This window comes from Mizuhopecten yessoensis, unplaced genomic scaffold (genome assembly GCF_002113885.1).
Source record: "Mizuhopecten yessoensis strain PY_sf001 unplaced genomic scaffold, ASM211388v2 scaffold4615, whole genome shotgun sequence".
Lineage (NCBI taxonomy): Eukaryota > Metazoa > Mollusca > Bivalvia > Pectinida > Pectinidae > Mizuhopecten > Mizuhopecten yessoensis.
In genome coordinates, this window is record NW_018405635.1 from 539,090 (window position 1) to 557,168 (window position 18,079).

The following is an 18,079-nucleotide window of genomic DNA, read 5'->3' on the forward strand; positions in this document are numbered from 1 at the left end:
GTAGTGTGTAGGTGGTAGAGACTTACAGGTGTAGGGTGTAGGTGGTAGAGACTTACAGGTGTAGGGTGTAGGGTGTAGGTGGTAGAGACTTACAGGTGTAGGGTGTAGGAGGTAGAGACTTACAAGTGTAGGGTGTAGGTGGTAGAGACGTACAGGCATAGTGTGTAGGAGGTAGAGACTTACAGGTATAGTGTGTAGGAGGTAGAGACTTACAGGTGTAGTGCGTAGGAGGTAGAGACTTGCAGGTGTTCGTAGTGTGTAGGAGGTAGATACTTACAAGTGTAGTGTTTAGGAGGTAGAGACTTACAGGTGTATGCAGTGTCTAGGAGATAGAGACTTACAGGTGTAGTGTGTAGAAGGTAGAGACTTACAGGCATAGTGTGTAGGAGGTAGAGACTTACAGGTGTAGTATGTAAGAGGTAGAGACTTACAGGTGTATGTAATGTGCAGGAGGTAGAGACTTACAGGTGTATGTAGTGTGTAGGAGGTAGAGATTTACAGGTGAAGTGTGTAGGAGGTAGAGACTTACAGGTGTAGGAGGTAGGAGGTAGATACTTACAGGTGTATGTAATGTGTAGGAGGTAGAGACTTCCAGGTGTAGTGTGTAGGAGGGAGAGACTTACAGGTGTAGTGTGTAGGAGGTAGAGACTTACATGTGTAGTGTGTAGGAGGTAGATACTTACAGGTGTAGTGTGTAGGAGGTAGATACTTACAGGTGTAGTGTGTAGGAGGTAGAGACTTACAGGTGAAGTGTGTAGGAGGTAGAGACTTACAGGTGTAGTATGTAAGGTGAAGTGTGTAGGAGGTAGAGACTTACAGGTGTAGTGTGTAGGAGATAGAGACTTACAGGTGTATGTAATGTGTAGGAGGTAGAGAATTACAGGTGTATGTAGTGTGTAGGAGGTAGTATGTAATGTGTAGGAGGTAGAGACTTACAGATGTAGTGTGTAGGAGGTAGAGACTTACAGGTGTAGGAGATAGGAGGTAGATACTTACAGGTGTATGTAATGTGTAGGAGGTAGAGACTTACAGGTGTAGTATGTAAGGTGAAGTGTGTAGGAGGTAGAGACTTACAGGTGTAGTATGTAGGAGGTAGATACTTACAGGTGTAGTGTGTAGGAGGTAGAGACTAACAGGTGTAGTGTGTAGGTGGTAGAGACTTACAGGTGTAGTGTGTAGGAGATAGAGACTTACAGGTGTATGTAATGTGTAGGAGGTAGAGAATTACAGGTGTATGTAGTGTGTAGGAGGTAGATACTTACAGGTGTAGTGTGTAGGAGGTAGACTTACCACCATAGAGTAACAGGTGTAGTGTGTAAGAGGTAGATACTTACAGGTGTAGTGTGTAGGAGGTAGACTTACCACCATAGAGTAACAGGTGTAGTGTGTAAGAGGTAGATACTTACAGGTGTAGTGTGTAGGAGGTAGAGACTTAACACCATAGAGTTAGAGGAGTAGTGTGTAGGTGGTAGAGACTTACCAGCATAGAGTCAGAGGTGTAGTGTGTAGGAGGTAGAGACTTTCCACCATAGAGTTAGAGGCGTAGTGTGTAGGTGGGAGAGACTTACCAGCATAGAGTTAGAGGTGTAGGAGGTAGAGACTTTCGACCATAGAGTTAGAGGCGTAGTGTGTAGGTGGTAGAGACTTAACAGCATAGAGTTAGAGGTGTAGTGTGTAGGTGGTAGAGACTTACAGGCGTAGTGTGTAGTGTGCAGAGACTTACCACCATAGAGTTAGAAGTGTAGTGTGTAGGAGGTAGAGACTTACCACCACAGAGTAACAGGTGTAGTGTGTAAGAGGTAGATACTTACAGGTGTAGTGTGTAGGAGGTAGAGACTAACAGGTGTATGTAATGTGTAGGAGGTAGAGAATTACAGGTGTATGTAGTGTGTAGGAGGTAGAGACTTACAGGTGAAGTGTGTAGGAGGTAGAGACTTACAGGTGTAGGAGATAGGAGGTAGATACTTACAGGTGTATGTAGTGTGTAGGAGGTAGAGATTTACAGGTGAAGTGTGTAGGAGGTAGAGACTAACAGGTGTATGTAGTGTGTAGGAGGTAAAGAGATACTTACAAGTGTAGTGTTTAGGAGGTAGAGACTTACAGGTGTATGCAATGTCTAGGAGGTAGAGACTTACAGGTGTATGTAGTGTGTAGGAGGTAGAGATTTACAGGTGAAGTGTGTAGGAGGTAGAGACTTACAGGGGTAGTATGTAAGAGGTAGAGACTTACAGGTGTATGTAATCTGCAGGAGGTAGAGACTTACAGGTGTATGTAATGTGTAGGAGGTAGAGACTTACAGGTGTAGGAGGTAGAGACTAACAGGTGTATGTAATGTGTAGGAGGTAGAGACTTACAGGTGTAGGAGATAGGAGGTAGATACTTACAGGTGTATGTAATGTGTAGGAGGTAGAGACTTACAGGTGTAGGAGGTAGAGACTAACAGGTGTATGTAATGTGTAGGAGGTAGAGACTTCCAGGTGTAGTGTGTAGGAGGGAGAGACTTACAGGTGTAGTGTGTAGGAGGTAGAGACTTACAGGTATAGTGTATTGGTGGTAGAGACTTACAGGTGTAGTGTGTAGGAGGTAGAGACTAACAGGTGTATGTAATGTGTAGGAGGTAGAGAATTACAGGTGTATGTAGTGTGTAGGAGGTAGAGACTTACAGGTACAAGTGTAGTGTTTAGGAGGTAGAGACTTACAGGTGTATGCAGTGTCTAGGAGATAGAGACTTACAGGTGTAGTGTGTAGAAGGTAGAGACTTACAGGCATAGTGTGTAGGAGGTAGAGACTTACAGGTACAAGTGTAGTGTTTAGGAGGTAGAGACTTACAGGTGTATGCAATGTCTAGGAGGTAGAGACTTACAGGTGTATGTAATGTGTAGGAGGTAGAGAATTACAGGTGTATGTAGTGTGTAGGAGGTAGAGATTTACAGGTGAAGTGTGTAGGAGGTAGAGACTAACAGGTGTATGTAATGTGTAGGAGGTAGAGAATTACAGGTGTATGTAGTGTGTAGGAGGTAGAGATTTACAGGTGAAGTGTGTAGGAGGTAGAGACTTACAGGTGTAGTATGTAAGAGGGAGAGACTTACAGGTGTATGTAATGTGCAGGAGGTAGAGACTTACAGGTGTATGTAGTGTGTAGGAGGTAGTATGTAATGTGTAGGAGGTAGAGACTTACAGGTGTATGCAGTGTCTAGGAGATAGAGACTTACAGGTGTAGTGTGTAGAAGGTAGAGACTTACCACCATAGAGTTAGAGGCGTAGTGTGTAGGAGGTAGAGACTTACCAGCATAGAGTTAGAGGGGTAGTGTGTAGGAGGAAGAGACTTTCGACCATAGAGTTAGAGGCATAGTGTGTAGGGGGTAGAGACTTACCACCAAAGAGTTAGAGGCATAGTGTGTAGGTGGTAGAGACTTACCACCATAGAGTTAGAGGTGTAGTGTGTAGGAGGTAGAGACTTTCGACCATAGAGTTAGAGGCATAGTGTGTAGGTGGTAGAGACTCACCACCATAGAGTTAGAGGCATAGTGTAGGTGGTAGAGTCTTACCACAGTAGAGTTAGAGGCATAGTGTGTAGGTGGTAGAGACTGACCACCATAGAGTTAGAGGCGTAGTGTGTAGGTGGTAGAGACTTACAACCATAGAGTTAGAAGGGTAGTGTGTAGGAGGTAGAGATTTACAGGTGAAGTGTGTAGGAGGTAGAGACTCACCACCATAGAGTTAGAGGCATAGTGTAGGTGGTAGAGTCTTACCACAGTAGAGTTAGAGGTGTAGTGTGTAGGTTGTAGAGACTTACCACCATAGAGAAGGAGCTAAAGACTTACAGGTGTATGTCGTGTGTAGGATGTAGAGACTTACAGGCGTAGTGTGTAGGTGGTAGAGACTTACAACCATAGAGTTAGAAGTGTAGTGTGTAGGTGGTAGAGACTTACCACCATAGAGTTAGAGGTGTAGTGTGTAGGTGGTAGAGTCTTACCACAGTAGAGTTAGAGGTGTAGTGTGTAGGTGGTAGAGACTGACCACCATAAAGTTAGAGGCGTAGTGTGTAGGTGGTAGAGACTTACAGGTGTAGTGTGTAAGTGGTAGAGACTTACAGGTGTAGTATGTAGGAGGTAGATACTTACAGGTGTAGGAGGTAGAGACTAACAGGTGTATGTAGTTTGTAGGAGGTAGAGACTTACAGGTGTAGGAGGTAGAGACTAACAGGTGTATGTAGTGTGTAGGAGGTAAAGACTTACAGGTGTAGTGTGTAGGAGGTAGACTTACCACCATAGAGTAACAGGTGTAGTGTGTAAGAGGTAGATACTTACAGGTGTAGTGTGTAGGAGGTAGATACTTACAGGTGTAGTGTGTAGGAGGTAGACTTACCACCATAGAGTAACAGGTGTAGTGTGTAAGAGGTAGATACTTACAGGTGTAGTATGTAGGAGGTAGATACTTACAGGTGTAGGAGGTAGAGACTAACAGGTGTATGTAGTTTGTAGGAGGTAGAGACTTACAGGTGTAGTGTGTAAGTGGTAGAGACTTACAGGTGTAGTATGTAGGAGGTAGAGACTTACAGGTGTATGTAGTGTGTAGGAGGTAAAGACTTACAGGAGTAGTGTGTAGGAGGTAGAGACTTACCCCCATAGAGTTAGAGGTGTAGTGTGTAGTGTGTAGAGACTTACCACCATAGAGTTAGATGTGTAGTGTGTAGGTGGTAGAGACTTAGGAGGCAAAGACTTACAGGTGTATGTAGTGTGTAGGAGGGAGAGACTTACAGGTGTAGTGTGTAGGAGGTAGATACTTACAGGTGTAGGAGGTAGAGACTAACAGGTGTATGTAGTTTGTAGGAGGTAGAGACTTACAGGTGTAGGAGGTAGAGACTAACAGGTGTATGTAGTGTGTAGGAGGTAAAGACTTACAGGAGTAGTGTGTAGGAGGTAGAGACTTACAACCATAGAGTTAGAAGTGTAGGGTGTAGGAGGTAGAGACTTACAGGTGAAGGAGGTAGGAGGTAGATACTTACAGGTGTATGTAGTGTGTAGGAGGTAAAGACTTACAGGAGTAGTGTGTAGGAGGTAGAGACTTACAGGCATAGTGTGAAGAAGGTAGAGACGTACAGGTGTAGTGTGTAGGAGGTAGAGACTTACAGGTATAGTGTGTAGGAGGTAGAGACTTACAGGTGAAGGAGGTAGGAGGTAGATACTTACAGGTGTATGTAATGTGTAGGAGGTAGAGACTTACAGGTGAAGTGTGTAGAAGGTAGAGACTTACAGGTATAGTGTGTAGGAGGTAGAGACTTACAGGTGTAGTGTGTAGGAGGTAGAGACTTACAGGCGTAGTGTGTAAGTGGTAGAGACTTACAGGTGTAGTGTGTAGGTGGTAGAGACTTACCACCATAGAGTTAGAGGTGTAGTGTGTAGGAGGTAGAGACTTACAGGTGTATGTAGTGTGTAGGAGGTAGAGACTTACAGGCGTAGTATGTAGGAGGTAGAGACTTACAGGTGTAGTGTGAAGGAGGTAAAGACTTACAGGTGTATGTCGTGTGTAGGATGTAGAGACTTACAGGCGTAGTGTGTAGGTGGTAGAGACTTACAGGCGTAGTGTGTAAGAGGTAGAGACTTACAGGTGTAGTGTGTAGGAGATAGAGACTTACAGGTGTAGTGTGTTGGAGGCAGAGACTTACAGGGGTATGTAATGTGTAGGAGGTAGAGACTTACAGGTGAAGTGTGTAGGAGGTAAAGACTTACAGGTGAAGTATGTGGAGGTAGATACTTACAGGTGTAGTGTGTAGGAGATAGAGACTTACAGGTGTAGTGTGTTGGAGGTAGAGACTTACAGGTGTATGTAATGTGTAGGAGGTAGAGACTTACAGGTGTAGTGTGTAGGAGGTAGAGACTTACCACCATAGAGTTAGAGGTGTAGTGTGTAGGTGGTAGAGACTTACCACCATAAAGTTAGAGGTGCAGTGTGTAGGTGGTAGAGACTTAGAGGTGTAGTGTGTAGGTGGTAGAGACTTAGAGGTGTAGTGTGTAGGTGGTAGAGACTTACCACCATAAAGTTAGAGGTGCAGTGTGTAGGTGGTAGAGACTTAGAAGTGTAGTGTGTAGGAGGTAGAGACTTACCACCATAGAGTTAGAGGTCTAGTGTGTAGGAGGTAGAGACTTACCACCATAGAGTTAGAGGTCTAGTGTGTAGGAGGTAGAGACTTACCACCATAGAGGTAGAGGTCTAGTGTGTAGGAGGTAGAGACTTACCACCATAGAGTTAGAGGTCTAGTGTGTAGGAGGTAGAGACTTACCACCATAGAGTTAGAGGTGCAGTGTGTAGGTGGTAGAGACTTAGAAGTGTAGTGTGTAGGAGGTAGAGACTTACCACCATAGAGTTACAGGTGGAGTGTGTAGGAGGTAGAGACGTACAGGTGTAGGTAGTGTGTAGGAGGTAGAGACTTATCACCATAGAGTTAGAGGTGCAGTGTGTAGGTGGTAGAGACTTAGAAGTGTAGTGTGTAGGAGGTAGAGACTTACCACCATAGAGTTAGAGGTCTAGTGTGTAGGAGGTAGAGACTTACCACCATAGAGTTAGAGGCAGATTCACTGTTGGAAAGCAGGTAGTCCATGTAATCCTCTAGACCTGGCAAACAGATTAACTCCTCTGTACTGATGAATATAACGGTTAAACTGCACAATCCATCTTAATATGAAGGTTGTGAATGACATCTAGTTTTACTGTTATGAACTCTAGAGATACAAAGCAATTAAATACTGTAATGTTGTTATATCAAAAGATATAAGATTAAATCACTGCCTTTCCATTTTTTGTCCTTCTAACGTACTAAAACCTAGAAAAAGAATCAATAATAACACTGAAATATTGTTCATTCTTGACTGATTTCCTTTTTAATTAAACAGTTAAATCTGATAACTGATGTTTTTTCTCATTACATCATGCCCATGTTGATTTGACTTTCTTAACCTCAATAAGTTTAAATGCAAAAATGTTTAAATACAACTTTGGGAATTTTATGAACGTTTCTAGAAATATATACAAACATTAAACGACACACATTGTCCCAACTTCTCACCGGCTGGATTGATATATATCATAATCATGTGGAGTCATTGGTTTGTGATATTGACTTAGTTTTACTATTTATAGAAAAAGCAGGTCAATATTAAGTTCATGACATCATTTCAATTGCGACATGACAAAGCTCTGTGTGCCTAACACAGTACTTTCCCCCCTGACAATGGTCATACGTTCCAACTTTCACCTCAATAAGTCCACAATGGATCAGTTTTGGTGTGTCGTCTTCATACAGTCATCTTTAATCCTTAATCATCCTAAATCCCCATGCACTTGATTTCAGTTTTACTTTTGTTTTAAATATTCTACATCAATGTTATGCACTTATTAATAAAACTGAAGTTCTGTAGGAGGCTACTGACCAGGAATGTCGGCCAGGACATCCAGCCCTGTAGCTCGCTGACCATCCCGGCCGATGTTGTCCAGAACCTGGACCTGTGGCAGTGACCCCAGGATATTAACTCTGTACCCTGAAACAATAAATAAAGAGGGATAATGAAAGTGGTTCAATACCCAGTATATAAAAAAAAACACGTTATTAATGGGAGGACACTCTGTAACTCATGTAAAAGAGAGATGATTGAATAGATCACTCTGTACACAGTAATATATGAGAAAGGGGAGATAATTATTGGTAGATCACCCTGTAACTCATGTAAATGTGTGATGATTTAATAAATCACTATGCATATTTGAGAGAGGGGAGGTTAAAGGGGAAATCACTCTGAAACACGTAGTAAAGGGAAGATCATCAAATAAAAGATCATTCTACACACTGTAACATATGAGTATGATAAAGAGAGAAATGGATGTTCTCGCTGTACAGTTAACACATGGTAAATAGGAGGTTATTAGGGGGGTAATCATTCTATATACCCTACAGCTGTTATACATGTACAATAAAGGGAGATAATTTGTGGGGAGATCACATTGTACTAGGAAAGATTCTTTATATTAAATAAAGGATAGATAATTTCTTCAACCTAACCTGATAACTCATGGTAATGGGAAAATAAAGGGTTCTGGTGAAGGGACTAAAAGAATAAGGAACTTGCCCAAATATATACAAGCATGCATGTAACCTCTGATCAAAGTCATGCTACTGCTAACAGAATATTTAGATCAAAAATAATAAGCACCGATATTCCCTACAGCGATCCTTCTCAAAACCAATCACCTCTTGATACCATTCTTTCTTATTTATAGAAATAATTAAATTCCCAATACTTGTCCTTCTTAACTCCGACACAGAACCCATTTTTTGCCCAGAATCATTAAAATATTCACCAAATTACTTCCGTAAAATGGCCTTACCTGAGCTACGCTTACACGATTTGTCCTATAAACAATGAAATCAACACCTGTGATGGGAGTCATCAAATAAATTGTTCTTCAGGGCAGACACTGATAATTTTCAGAAACAATAGCTACACTGAAAGGGTCATTAGTGATTTACATTGTGTATGATCAGCCAAGTTGAAACCATCATATGTTTCATCGCATTGGAACGATCTTAGACTTTATCATAACAAACAGAGGTAGTAAGCCCCTGTTTCGCACTTATCAGTAATTTGCCTGAGGCCTCATCAGGGTTATTCTTACATCCCTGCCAGAGCAGCTACAATATGTATATCCCAATCTGGGTCAACTACATTCACTTCTGCAAACCAAACCCTCCAGCGATTCCTAAACCAGCCAATCATATCATTTCAACAGAAGTTATGGACGACTGATGCTGTGGGTGTAACTGAGGACACTACATTCTAACATACCAGCCTGGTTACATAGTGGGTTTGATGAGCCATCAGCATTGAGGTTGAGCTGTCGCAAGTTGACAAGGCCAGACAGACACTCCGACACGTGTTGAGATGAGGACAGCTTGTTACCCTGTAGTTCTATATGGGTTAGCTTGAAGTTTGGACCAGTCACAGACTTAAAGCCAAAAATATTTGTTATTTGGTTGTAGCTCAAATTCACTTTCACTAAAGATCTGAAAAAAGAAACAAGAAAACAACCTTACTACAAATATTTTCTCTCTGGGAAAAAAGAGTGAAGTAATTGTCAGTGCTCACATACAGTCCAAATATATATAATTTGGCTGAAATGTTGGGATTGTGAGTGGTCATTGTTTTATCAAGAAACAAAAAGATTTTTGTTTTAATTACAAAATCGGTCTTTTCTATTTCATTGCACACAAACATATATAACTGTAAATTTTACACTCAGACACTCAATACTATCTCCAAGGATTTCCCCGGAATAAAATATATGTCATGTTTATGTATTGTTAATGTTCACTCATGGTACTTGCTGTTTTAGCTCATTATGTACTTATTTATGACCATAACTTCTTACCTCAGTCCAGCCAGACCTCGCACATCTGTCAAAAAGTTACATGACAAGTTCAACGTCCTCAGAGAGTCAAGTCGGTCCAGGCCGTCAATGAAATTAATTTGATTTGATGACAGATCCAGATGTTTTAAACTGTGCAGATGACTGAGATTGTCGATGACCTGGATGTAGTTTCCATGGAGATTTAGGCTGTGGAGGTGAGTCCTGAGAGGAACCTGTTGTAAGGAGCTGATCCCTGAGTCAATCAGACACAACTCATGAGATTCAGTGTCCACCATGTTTGATCAACAGTTGATTCTAAATAAATGTCAGTTCATTCCTTAAGTTCCAAGTTAACCCTAACTATACACACTGCATGAACACACCATCTACAGCCATGCTGGTTATTGTCACAAATTCTGCAAAAGAAAGAATTGATGAACAAATATTTTACTCCAAGAATGACCAAGAAAACCATGTTCATTGCAATATAACGCGCTAACTAATGCACACTATTCATTTTGTTTGCAATCCTGTTCAGTGTTATAGGACCATAACACGGAACAGAATGCTGTTTAATGCTTAAATTTACACAAAATTTGATAATTTGATAAAAATATTTTATTTGAAATAGCAACAATAACACTTAAACAATGATATATAAAAACAGCGACAAAATATACTACTCACATTTTGCTAAGGATCACCTATATTTTGAAAAAAAAAAATAATGTTATAGGATATTATATTTTCCTTCAGTGCTCTTCCAAATCGTCCTGTGTTGTTGTGTTCAGTCAACCATAAAAGCGTGTGCACGCTGTACAGGTACCCCTTTCAAAAGCTAAGCTAGCTAGGCTAAGTAAGATGTTCAAATTGTTAAGGAAATCAATTTGATAAATATTCTTAGCTTGTTTTTGTTGTAATACGGCACAAAGACGAACCAGACAACGGTCAAATGACGGTGAAATGAATAGCGGCATCAGAATGCTGCAAGCTGGCATGTCTCAACGTCAGACCTTGGGGTGTCTCAAAGTGTGTTGGCAAGAATGTGGAATCGTTTCCAAACTAACGGAAACCCTTAAGCTTCCAGACATCATGCTGGAGGTCGTTCTAGGGCTACAATGCAGCACCAAGACCGATTTTTGCTCATACAGGAATCACAGGTTCCAGACTAGCTGCCACAGCTTTACGAAATGACCACCTAAATGCTTTTGGTACCCGGGTAGCCACTCAGACAGTTAGGAACCTTCTTCATGATGCTGGTTTAAGGTCAGGTAGACCAACAATACGAGTTCCCTTAACTGCCTGCCATGTTAGGCACCGATCAGATTGGGCCCAAGCTCACAGCTCACTCTTCAGGAATGGGAACCAGTTCTTTTTACTGACGAGTCCAGATTCTGTCTCGACTTCACTGACAGGCGCGTTAGAGTATGGAGTTAGACAGACAACTGGGGAGAGGTTCCAGGCAGGTAGCGTTGTTGACCGATATGGCGGAGGTTCTGTGATGGTGTGGGGAGGCATAAGCCTTCGTGGGAAAACTGACCTCCATGTCTTCAATAATGGTACCGTTACGGCCCGGATTTACTGCGATGAAATCCTTAATTGATGCCTATGTCAGACCCTTACGCTGGCGCTATCAGCCCTGACTTTATCCTTATGGATACTAATGCTAGGCCACATAGAACAAGGGTGACTGAGCAGTATCTACAGCAAGAGATCTAGACTATTCAACGAATGGATTGTCCAGCCCACACACCGGATCTAAATCCCATTGAGCATGAGTGGAACATGTTGCAGACAGCTCTCTCTGCCAGAAATGTTCAACCAAGACCGCTAGCTCCAGGAGCTGGGAACAGCTTTGGTAGCTGAGTGGAACGCTATCCCACAAAACCGGATATGCGATCTCATTCGGGGCATGCGCAGATGTTGTGAAGCTGTAATCGATGCTCATGGGCGTCACACTCGATACTAAAACAGTTTCTGTTTATTTAGAGTTTTGTACAATTTAAGTTTTTTAGTGAATACCTCGTTGTTACCAATTTTTCAAAAATAATCTCTGGTATAAACCAAATAAAATATTTATTTTCACATATGCCAAAAAATAAAAGTGATCCATAGCAAAATGTGAGTAGTATATGTACACAAGAGTACAGCAAGGTTGGAACAATTTAATAAACTCCAAACCCATGCCAAAATGACGTTCATAAAATTGTATAAATCTACATTTATATGAAAATATGGAAATGAACGCCAAGATTTTTTGTCATATCTCCCGAGTCCCTACGTGGGCGCTAATGTAAGTCATTATTTTTTCAATCCCTCTGCCAGGAGTCGAACCGGGACCTCTTGTTTACTGGTAAATGATCATGAGCTGAAGAAAATTCTCCCTAGCTGAGTCAGTAGGAAACGGCTAGTATTTTACAAGGGTGACATGGATTTTTTTTTTTTTTAAATTTTCTCATTTAATCAGGGCATGCTTGTCTCTGTAAACATGGAAATGTTCATAAAGTGACAAACGACATAGCATTAAATCAGGTTCAACCAGCACCAGCTAATAATCTTTTCACTTGCATTGCTTGGTCCGTCATGCACGAGGAAATTCCGACAACACATAACTACGTACATTCGTCCTATATACGTAAAGTTATACTTGATCATATAGGTCCTAGCCAAATGGGCCTGTATAGACAGACTTGTCGGTGATCCGGAATGAGATACTGATACAGATTTCATTCAGATGCCCCACATCACAGGAACCTACTTTTTACAGACATTTTGTAATTTCGCGACGGATCTGTCTCTGAACCATATACAGTTTAATTCCTAATTACGCTATGTCCCTCGATACAATATACTCACGTAAAGCGTACTGAATGAACGCGATATGAAATCCATTTCAGTTTGTTTTTACCTCTTCCTCAGCAAGTTTATACTTGCCGCTGTCAATTGATCAGGATCGACCACACGCTTTATCTATTCTTCACATTGCTAGCAACCGTTAATTTGACTCAGATATTACCGTACGTTGTCGTAAAATATTTGTTCTTGTTCTTTTCCTTTAAAAAAAATCCTACATACAATTTAAAAAGATATGAATTACTTTAAGATAATTTTAGCCCTTCATTTATTTTTCTAGATAAAGTAGACTAGACTTACTCCTTTTTTTCCTTATGCGCTCGGAAACAATCGGGACTTTACCTTAGATTATATAGATAAACAGAACTGATGTTTATTATTAATTAAGTATGCCATATAGTGAATCAAAGTTTTACACTGAATATTAGATTAATTAAAATCGATCCTCATATTACTGACAGTTGACAATTCACATGAAAGACAGTACACGATGTCAGATATTATTCGATACCTCTTTGGACTTTTCATTCCTTTATATGAAACGAGGAATCAGATGACAATTTTAATGTTGATGTCATGTCGGACCTTTATATTTTTGGCGGTTATTAATGACGCACATTCTTCAATGTGATCGATTTGTCCGTTAGGATGTGTCTTGTTGCCTTCTCTTCCAGTAAGGTTTAACACCAAGGATGGGTAGCATGCTCCCGTAAAGCGGTATGAACCAACAGACAAGATTACAACAAATTTAATAACAAGGAAGTTATGTTGAAACGTTCCCTGAGGGTAAGTCCTGTGTTCCCCAAGGGTTGTAATTTTGATTCTGTGACAGCCAATGTGGTTGACATGTACGCTCGTTGGGTTTTCATTCTAAACATACACTACAATATCCTTGTTGGTGTGTCAACAACTTCGTATACTGACATTCTGGTTACTAAGTAAGTAGCATGGAGAATTCTGTTCTGTATTGTGGTAGAAGGTATTTCACTATACAACAATCTTTATTAATGCATGTCATTCATCGCAATATTAAAAGTCCATTTTTAAAACTTGAAAACTTATATAAATACTGTACTTTTTAAAGTCTTATTTCATTTCTGTTTCAGGTTGCTAAATGATGTGGATTCATTGACTTACATGCATATACTAAATAAGTATCACTTCAAAATACAACATGAGATTCTTTCAGAGATTTGTGTCTCACTCACGTCCTTCAGTGCGCACTTTGTTTGTTGAAAGTCAAAACTCTAATGTGACATATGAAGCCATGTCACATTTGATGCTGAGGTATAACTTTCATCCCCTTCAAAAATCCCAGACATATGTCCCAAAATGTCTCAGTGCAACATCCCCTTCAGACGTTCTTATTGGGGCAGATTTAGAAGAAGTGGAGGATTTTTCAGCAGGCTGCTGGCTTCAGGACCACCTCCATCAGTTTGGAAATGGAATTTCCGAGTTAGTGACCCCTAGTGCCAGGGAGACACAAGACATTGATAATGATTCAATAGACAGTCAAACATGTTCTGGAAGTGATGTTACTACTGAAGCTGATGATGACTATCCTGACATAAATGATGAATATCGTCCTCTTCTGCAATTTCAACCTGCTTCAATATCTCGTTACACAATGGTACAAGAACCCCCTCCATATGGCTTTGACGAACCACCACCCTCGTACGAGGAGGCAACGCAAGGTTATGCTGATCGATCCAGTTTTAGTAGTTCAAGCAGTTCAATGGATTTTGTTCTGTATTAGAATGCTAATTTCCATTCATAGTTATTTGTATTAAAAGCATGAGAGATATTCAATTTTTGAATAACATTTTATAAACACTCAAGTACATTCATACTTATATATCATGTGTGATATTTTTTTAATGTGTATACATATCTCATTATACAGAACAATATATATGATATAGAGGAACAGTTCCTACCACTAATGTTTATATCAGTAAGTAGAGGTTGGTATTGCAACCGGGTAAATGGTGGGCTGGTGATGCGATCAGTTAAAGTTGACCTCCATCGGGACCAAGAGAACTTAGAGGTAAATGGTGGGCTGGTGATGCGATCAGTTAAAGTTGACCTCCATCGGGACCAAGAGAACTTAGAGGTAAATGGTGGGCTGGTGATGCGATCAGTTAAAGTTGACCTCCATCGGGACCAAGAGAACTTAGAGGTAAATGGTGGGCTGGTGATGCGATCAGTTAAAGTTGACCTTCATCGGGACCAAGAGAACTTAGAGGTAAATGGTGGGCTGGTGATGCGATCAGTTAAAGTTGACCTCCATCGGGACCAAGAGAACTTAGAGGTAAATGGTGGGCTGGTGATGCGATCAGTTAAAGTTGACCTCCATCGGGACCAAGAGAACTTAGAGGTAAATGGTGGGCTGGTGATGCGATCAGTTAAAGTTGACCTCCATCGGGACCAAGAGAACTTAGAGGTAAATGGTGGGCTGGTGATGCGATCAGTTAAAGTTGACCTCCATCGGGACCAAGAGAACTTAGAGGTAAATGGTGGGCTGGTGATGCGATCAGTTAAAGTTGACCTTCATCGGGACCAAGAGAACTTAGAGGTAAATGGTGGGCTGGTGATGCGATCAGTTAAAGTTGACCTTCATCGGGACCAAGAGAACTTAGAGGTAAATGGTGGGCTGGTGATGCGATCAGTTAAAGTTGACCTCCATCGGGACCAAGAGAACTTAGAGGTAAATGGTGGGCTGGTGATGCGATCAGTTAAAGTTGACCTTCATCGGGACCAAGAGAACTTAGAGGTAAATGGTGGGCTGGTGATGTGATCAGTTAAAGTTGACCTTCATCGGGACCAAGAGAACTTATAGGTAAATGGTGGGCTGGTGATGTGATCAGTTAAAGTTGATCTCCATCGGGACCTCCATCGGGACCAAGAGAACTTAGAGGTAAATGGTGGGCTGGTGATGAGATCAGTTAAAGTTGCCCTCCATCGGGACCAAAAAAACTTATAGTTAAATGGTGGGCTGGTGATTTGATCAGTTAAAGTTGACCTTCGTCGGGACCAAGAGAGCTTAGAGGTAAATGGGTGGCCGGTTATGTGATCAGTTAAAGGGGACCTCCATCAGGACCAAGAGAGCTTAGAGGTAAATGGAGGGCTGGTGATGTGATCAGTTAAAGTTGACCTCCATCAGGACCAAGAGAACTTAGAAATAATATCACTGAAGTATCAGCGGGGAACATTTCCTTCTGTGTTGGAGTTTATTGGTTGATTGTCAGATGATAATGTTTGCTTCGTTTAACAACAAGTTGTTCCAATAGTTGCCATAGGTTTGGCTGAGGGAAAATAATACACAACAGTCTATTGTAAAATATATACAGTCTTCATATTGAATTTGAGAGGAGAGAAGTGCCTTCACAGATAAATTTAAAAAAAAAAATATCTCTTACTGTCGAAATATTTTGATGATATTTCACAATGTATGAACATTATGTGGGAGGGGGGATATGTTGAGGAATGTTTTCAGGGTCTTCGATTTGAAGATCACAAAATGTGACAGTTTCTGAAATCTTGTCTGGAGACTGCTTACTTATAAAATTATTACTTAAGATATTTTGGTGGAACTCATAGACCTAGTAACCCTCACATAGAGATGCCTTAGGTCAGGACCTTGAGTCAGGGTCAAGGTCACCAACTTAGGTTAAAGTTTAATTCATCCAACTTTTTAAGGATTTCTGCGTTCCATATCTCATGGGATAAGGCAACAACACAAAGACATGTGTTTCCTGTTTCTGCTTGAACAAAATTAGGGTGGGTAGGTAGGCAGTTGTTTTTTGAAAATATTTTTACTGTGCTTATATAGAGCCGGAGTTCTGACTTTAACAGTGCTTATCACTGAGTTCAAATAAAAACTTTAGAGTGTGCAAACAAATCTAAGATCGGTAGGAAAACTGTAAACATACATTTTTTGGCCTAATGATGTAGAAGATAACATGCTCATGAGCTTGTTTCTAGAGGTCATGGTCAAACAGCATAGGCGTTGTAACGTTAGATATTATCAAGGATTTTGATCAAATGACCATTTTGTTGACTTTTTATCAAATACGTATAGGATGTGGGTGACACAGACCCCATATTGTGATCTGGTTTCAATTTTGAATTCAGAATAAAGCATTCACCCACCGTATATTATAAACATAGGCTGTAAATACAAATGTAGAGGACGTCCATGTTCAGACCACAGCTATTTGTATTTGACTTGTAATTACATTTCAGACCTCAGCTTTTTTGTATTTGACTTGTAATTACATTTCAGACCTCAGCTATTTGTATATGACTTGTAATTACATTTCAGACATCAGCTATTTGTATTTGACTTGTAATTACATTTCAGACCTCAGCTATTTGTATTTGAGTTGTAATTACATTTCAGACCTCAGCTATTTGTATATGACTTGTAATTACATTTCAGACCACAGCTATTTGTATATGACTTGTAATTACATTTCAGACCTCAGCTATTTGTATTTGACTTGTAATTACAGAGTACCTGTTTGTGTACTCAGATTTCTGTTTACAATGTACAATGTCAGTCTTATACTCAAACAGATTATTAAATTTCAATACTCATTTGAACTTATTATGTATATTTACATATTTAATTAACATACTTTTTGAGAAGGAAACAGACAGATGTGTTAGTGTTAATATCGACATACATATACGTCGATGGAACTACAAATCCTTCTACATCCCTTTAGTAACCAGATAGTCATTATTTCCACCTTACATTATAATTGTATAAAACTTTGTGTTACAGTATTTGACCTAATAAATGTCCGTTCCCTTATAAGGGTCCCTATCATTTTCTGGTTGAAGCATTCCTTCCCTCCCCCATATCTTACCAATACACAAAGTACCTGTTATATCATTTTCTGGTCGGAGCATCCCTTCCCTCCACCATATCTTACCAATACACAAAGTACCTGTTATATCACTTTCTGGTCGGAGCATCCCTTCCCTCCCCCATATCTAACAAATACACAAAGTACCTGTTATATCATTTTCTGGTTGAAGCATTCCTTCCCTCCACCATATCTTACCAATACACAAAGTACCTGTTATATCACTTTCTGGTCGGAACATTCCTTCCATATCCTCCCAATACTCAAAGTACCTGTTATATCATTTTCTGGTCGGAGCATCCATTCCCTCCACCATATCTTACCAATACACAAAGTACCTGTTATATCACTTTCTGGGCGGAGCATCCCTTCCCTCCCCCATATCTAACAAATACACAAAGTACCTGTTATATCATTTTCTGGTCGGAGCATCCATTCCCTCCACCATATCTTACCAATACACAAAGGACATGTTATATCATTTTCTGGTCGGAACATTCCTTCCATATCCTCCCAATACTCAAAGTACCTGTTATATCATTTTCTGGTCGGAGCATCCCTTCCCTCCACCATATCTTACCAGTACACAAAGTACCTGTTATATCATTTTCTGGTCGGAGCATCCCTTCCCTCCACCATATCTTACCAGTACACAAAGTACCTGTTATATCATTTTCTGGTCGGAGCATCCCTTCCCTCCTCCATATCTTACCAATACACAAAGTACCTGTTATATCACTTTCTGGTCGGAGCATCCCTTCCCTCCTCCATATCTTACCAATACACAAAGTACCTGTTATATCATTTTCTGGTCGGAGCATTCCTTCCCTCCACCATATCTTACCAATACACAAAGGACCTGTTATATCATTTTCTGGTCGGAACATTCCTTCCATATCCTCCAAATACTCAAAGTACCTGTTATATCACTTTCTGGTCGGAACATTCCT

General features: G+C 40.6%; 3 protein-coding genes across 3 annotated transcripts in view; 2 read left to right on the top strand and 1 right to left on the bottom strand.

Annotated features, from left to right (window-relative positions):
* LOC110449458 (leucine-rich repeat and coiled-coil domain-containing protein 1-like) overlaps positions 1-12,352 on the bottom strand; it is a 142,575-nt gene extending 130,223 nt beyond the window's left edge. Inside the window, exons 1-5 of the mRNA XM_021496334.1 lie at positions 12,259-12,352; positions 9,424-9,818; positions 8,841-9,058; positions 7,431-7,538; positions 6,554-6,615 (exon numbers count right to left, since the gene is read on the bottom strand). Coding sequence (XP_021352009.1) covers positions 6,554-6,615; positions 7,431-7,538; positions 8,841-9,058; positions 9,424-9,698 — 663 coding nt within the window. The 5' untranslated portion in view covers positions 9,699-9,818; positions 12,259-12,352. The remainder of the gene's footprint in view (positions 1-6,553; positions 6,616-7,430; positions 7,539-8,840; positions 9,059-9,423; positions 9,819-12,258) is intronic.
* A 447-nt stretch (positions 12,353-12,799) lies between these two features.
* On the top strand, positions 12,800-14,112 carry LOC110449455. Its single transcript, XM_021496331.1, has 2 exons — positions 12,800-13,041; positions 13,362-14,112. The coding sequence occupies exon 2, from the start codon at positions 13,430-13,432 to the stop codon at positions 14,009-14,011; it is 582 nt and encodes a 193-aa protein (XP_021352006.1). The 5' UTR covers positions 12,800-13,041; positions 13,362-13,429; the 3' UTR covers positions 14,012-14,112.
* Positions 14,113-14,197: 85 nt separating this feature from the next.
* Positions 14,198-15,076, top strand: LOC110449454. Its single transcript, XM_021496330.1, has 2 exons — positions 14,198-14,236; positions 14,303-15,076. Exons 1-2 carry the CDS (start codon positions 14,198-14,200, stop codon positions 15,050-15,052), a joined length of 789 nt encoding a protein of 262 aa, XP_021352005.1. The 3' UTR covers positions 15,053-15,076.
* The last annotated feature ends 3,003 nt before the right edge of the window (positions 15,077-18,079 follow it).

Excerpts from the sequence above, each read along its gene's own strand:
- LOC110449455 (XM_021496331.1), top strand. The coding sequence starts at position 13,430 with ATGAGATTCTTTCAGAGATTTGTGTCTCACTCACGTCCTTCAGTGCGC.
- LOC110449454 (XM_021496330.1), top strand. The coding sequence starts at position 14,198 with ATGTTTATATCAGTAAGTAGAGGTTGGTATTGCAACCGG. Across the intron at positions 14,237-14,302 it reads GAGGTTGGTATTGCAACCGG|GTAAATGGTGGGCTGGTGAT; the intron begins GTAAATGGTGGG and ends GAGAACTTAGAG.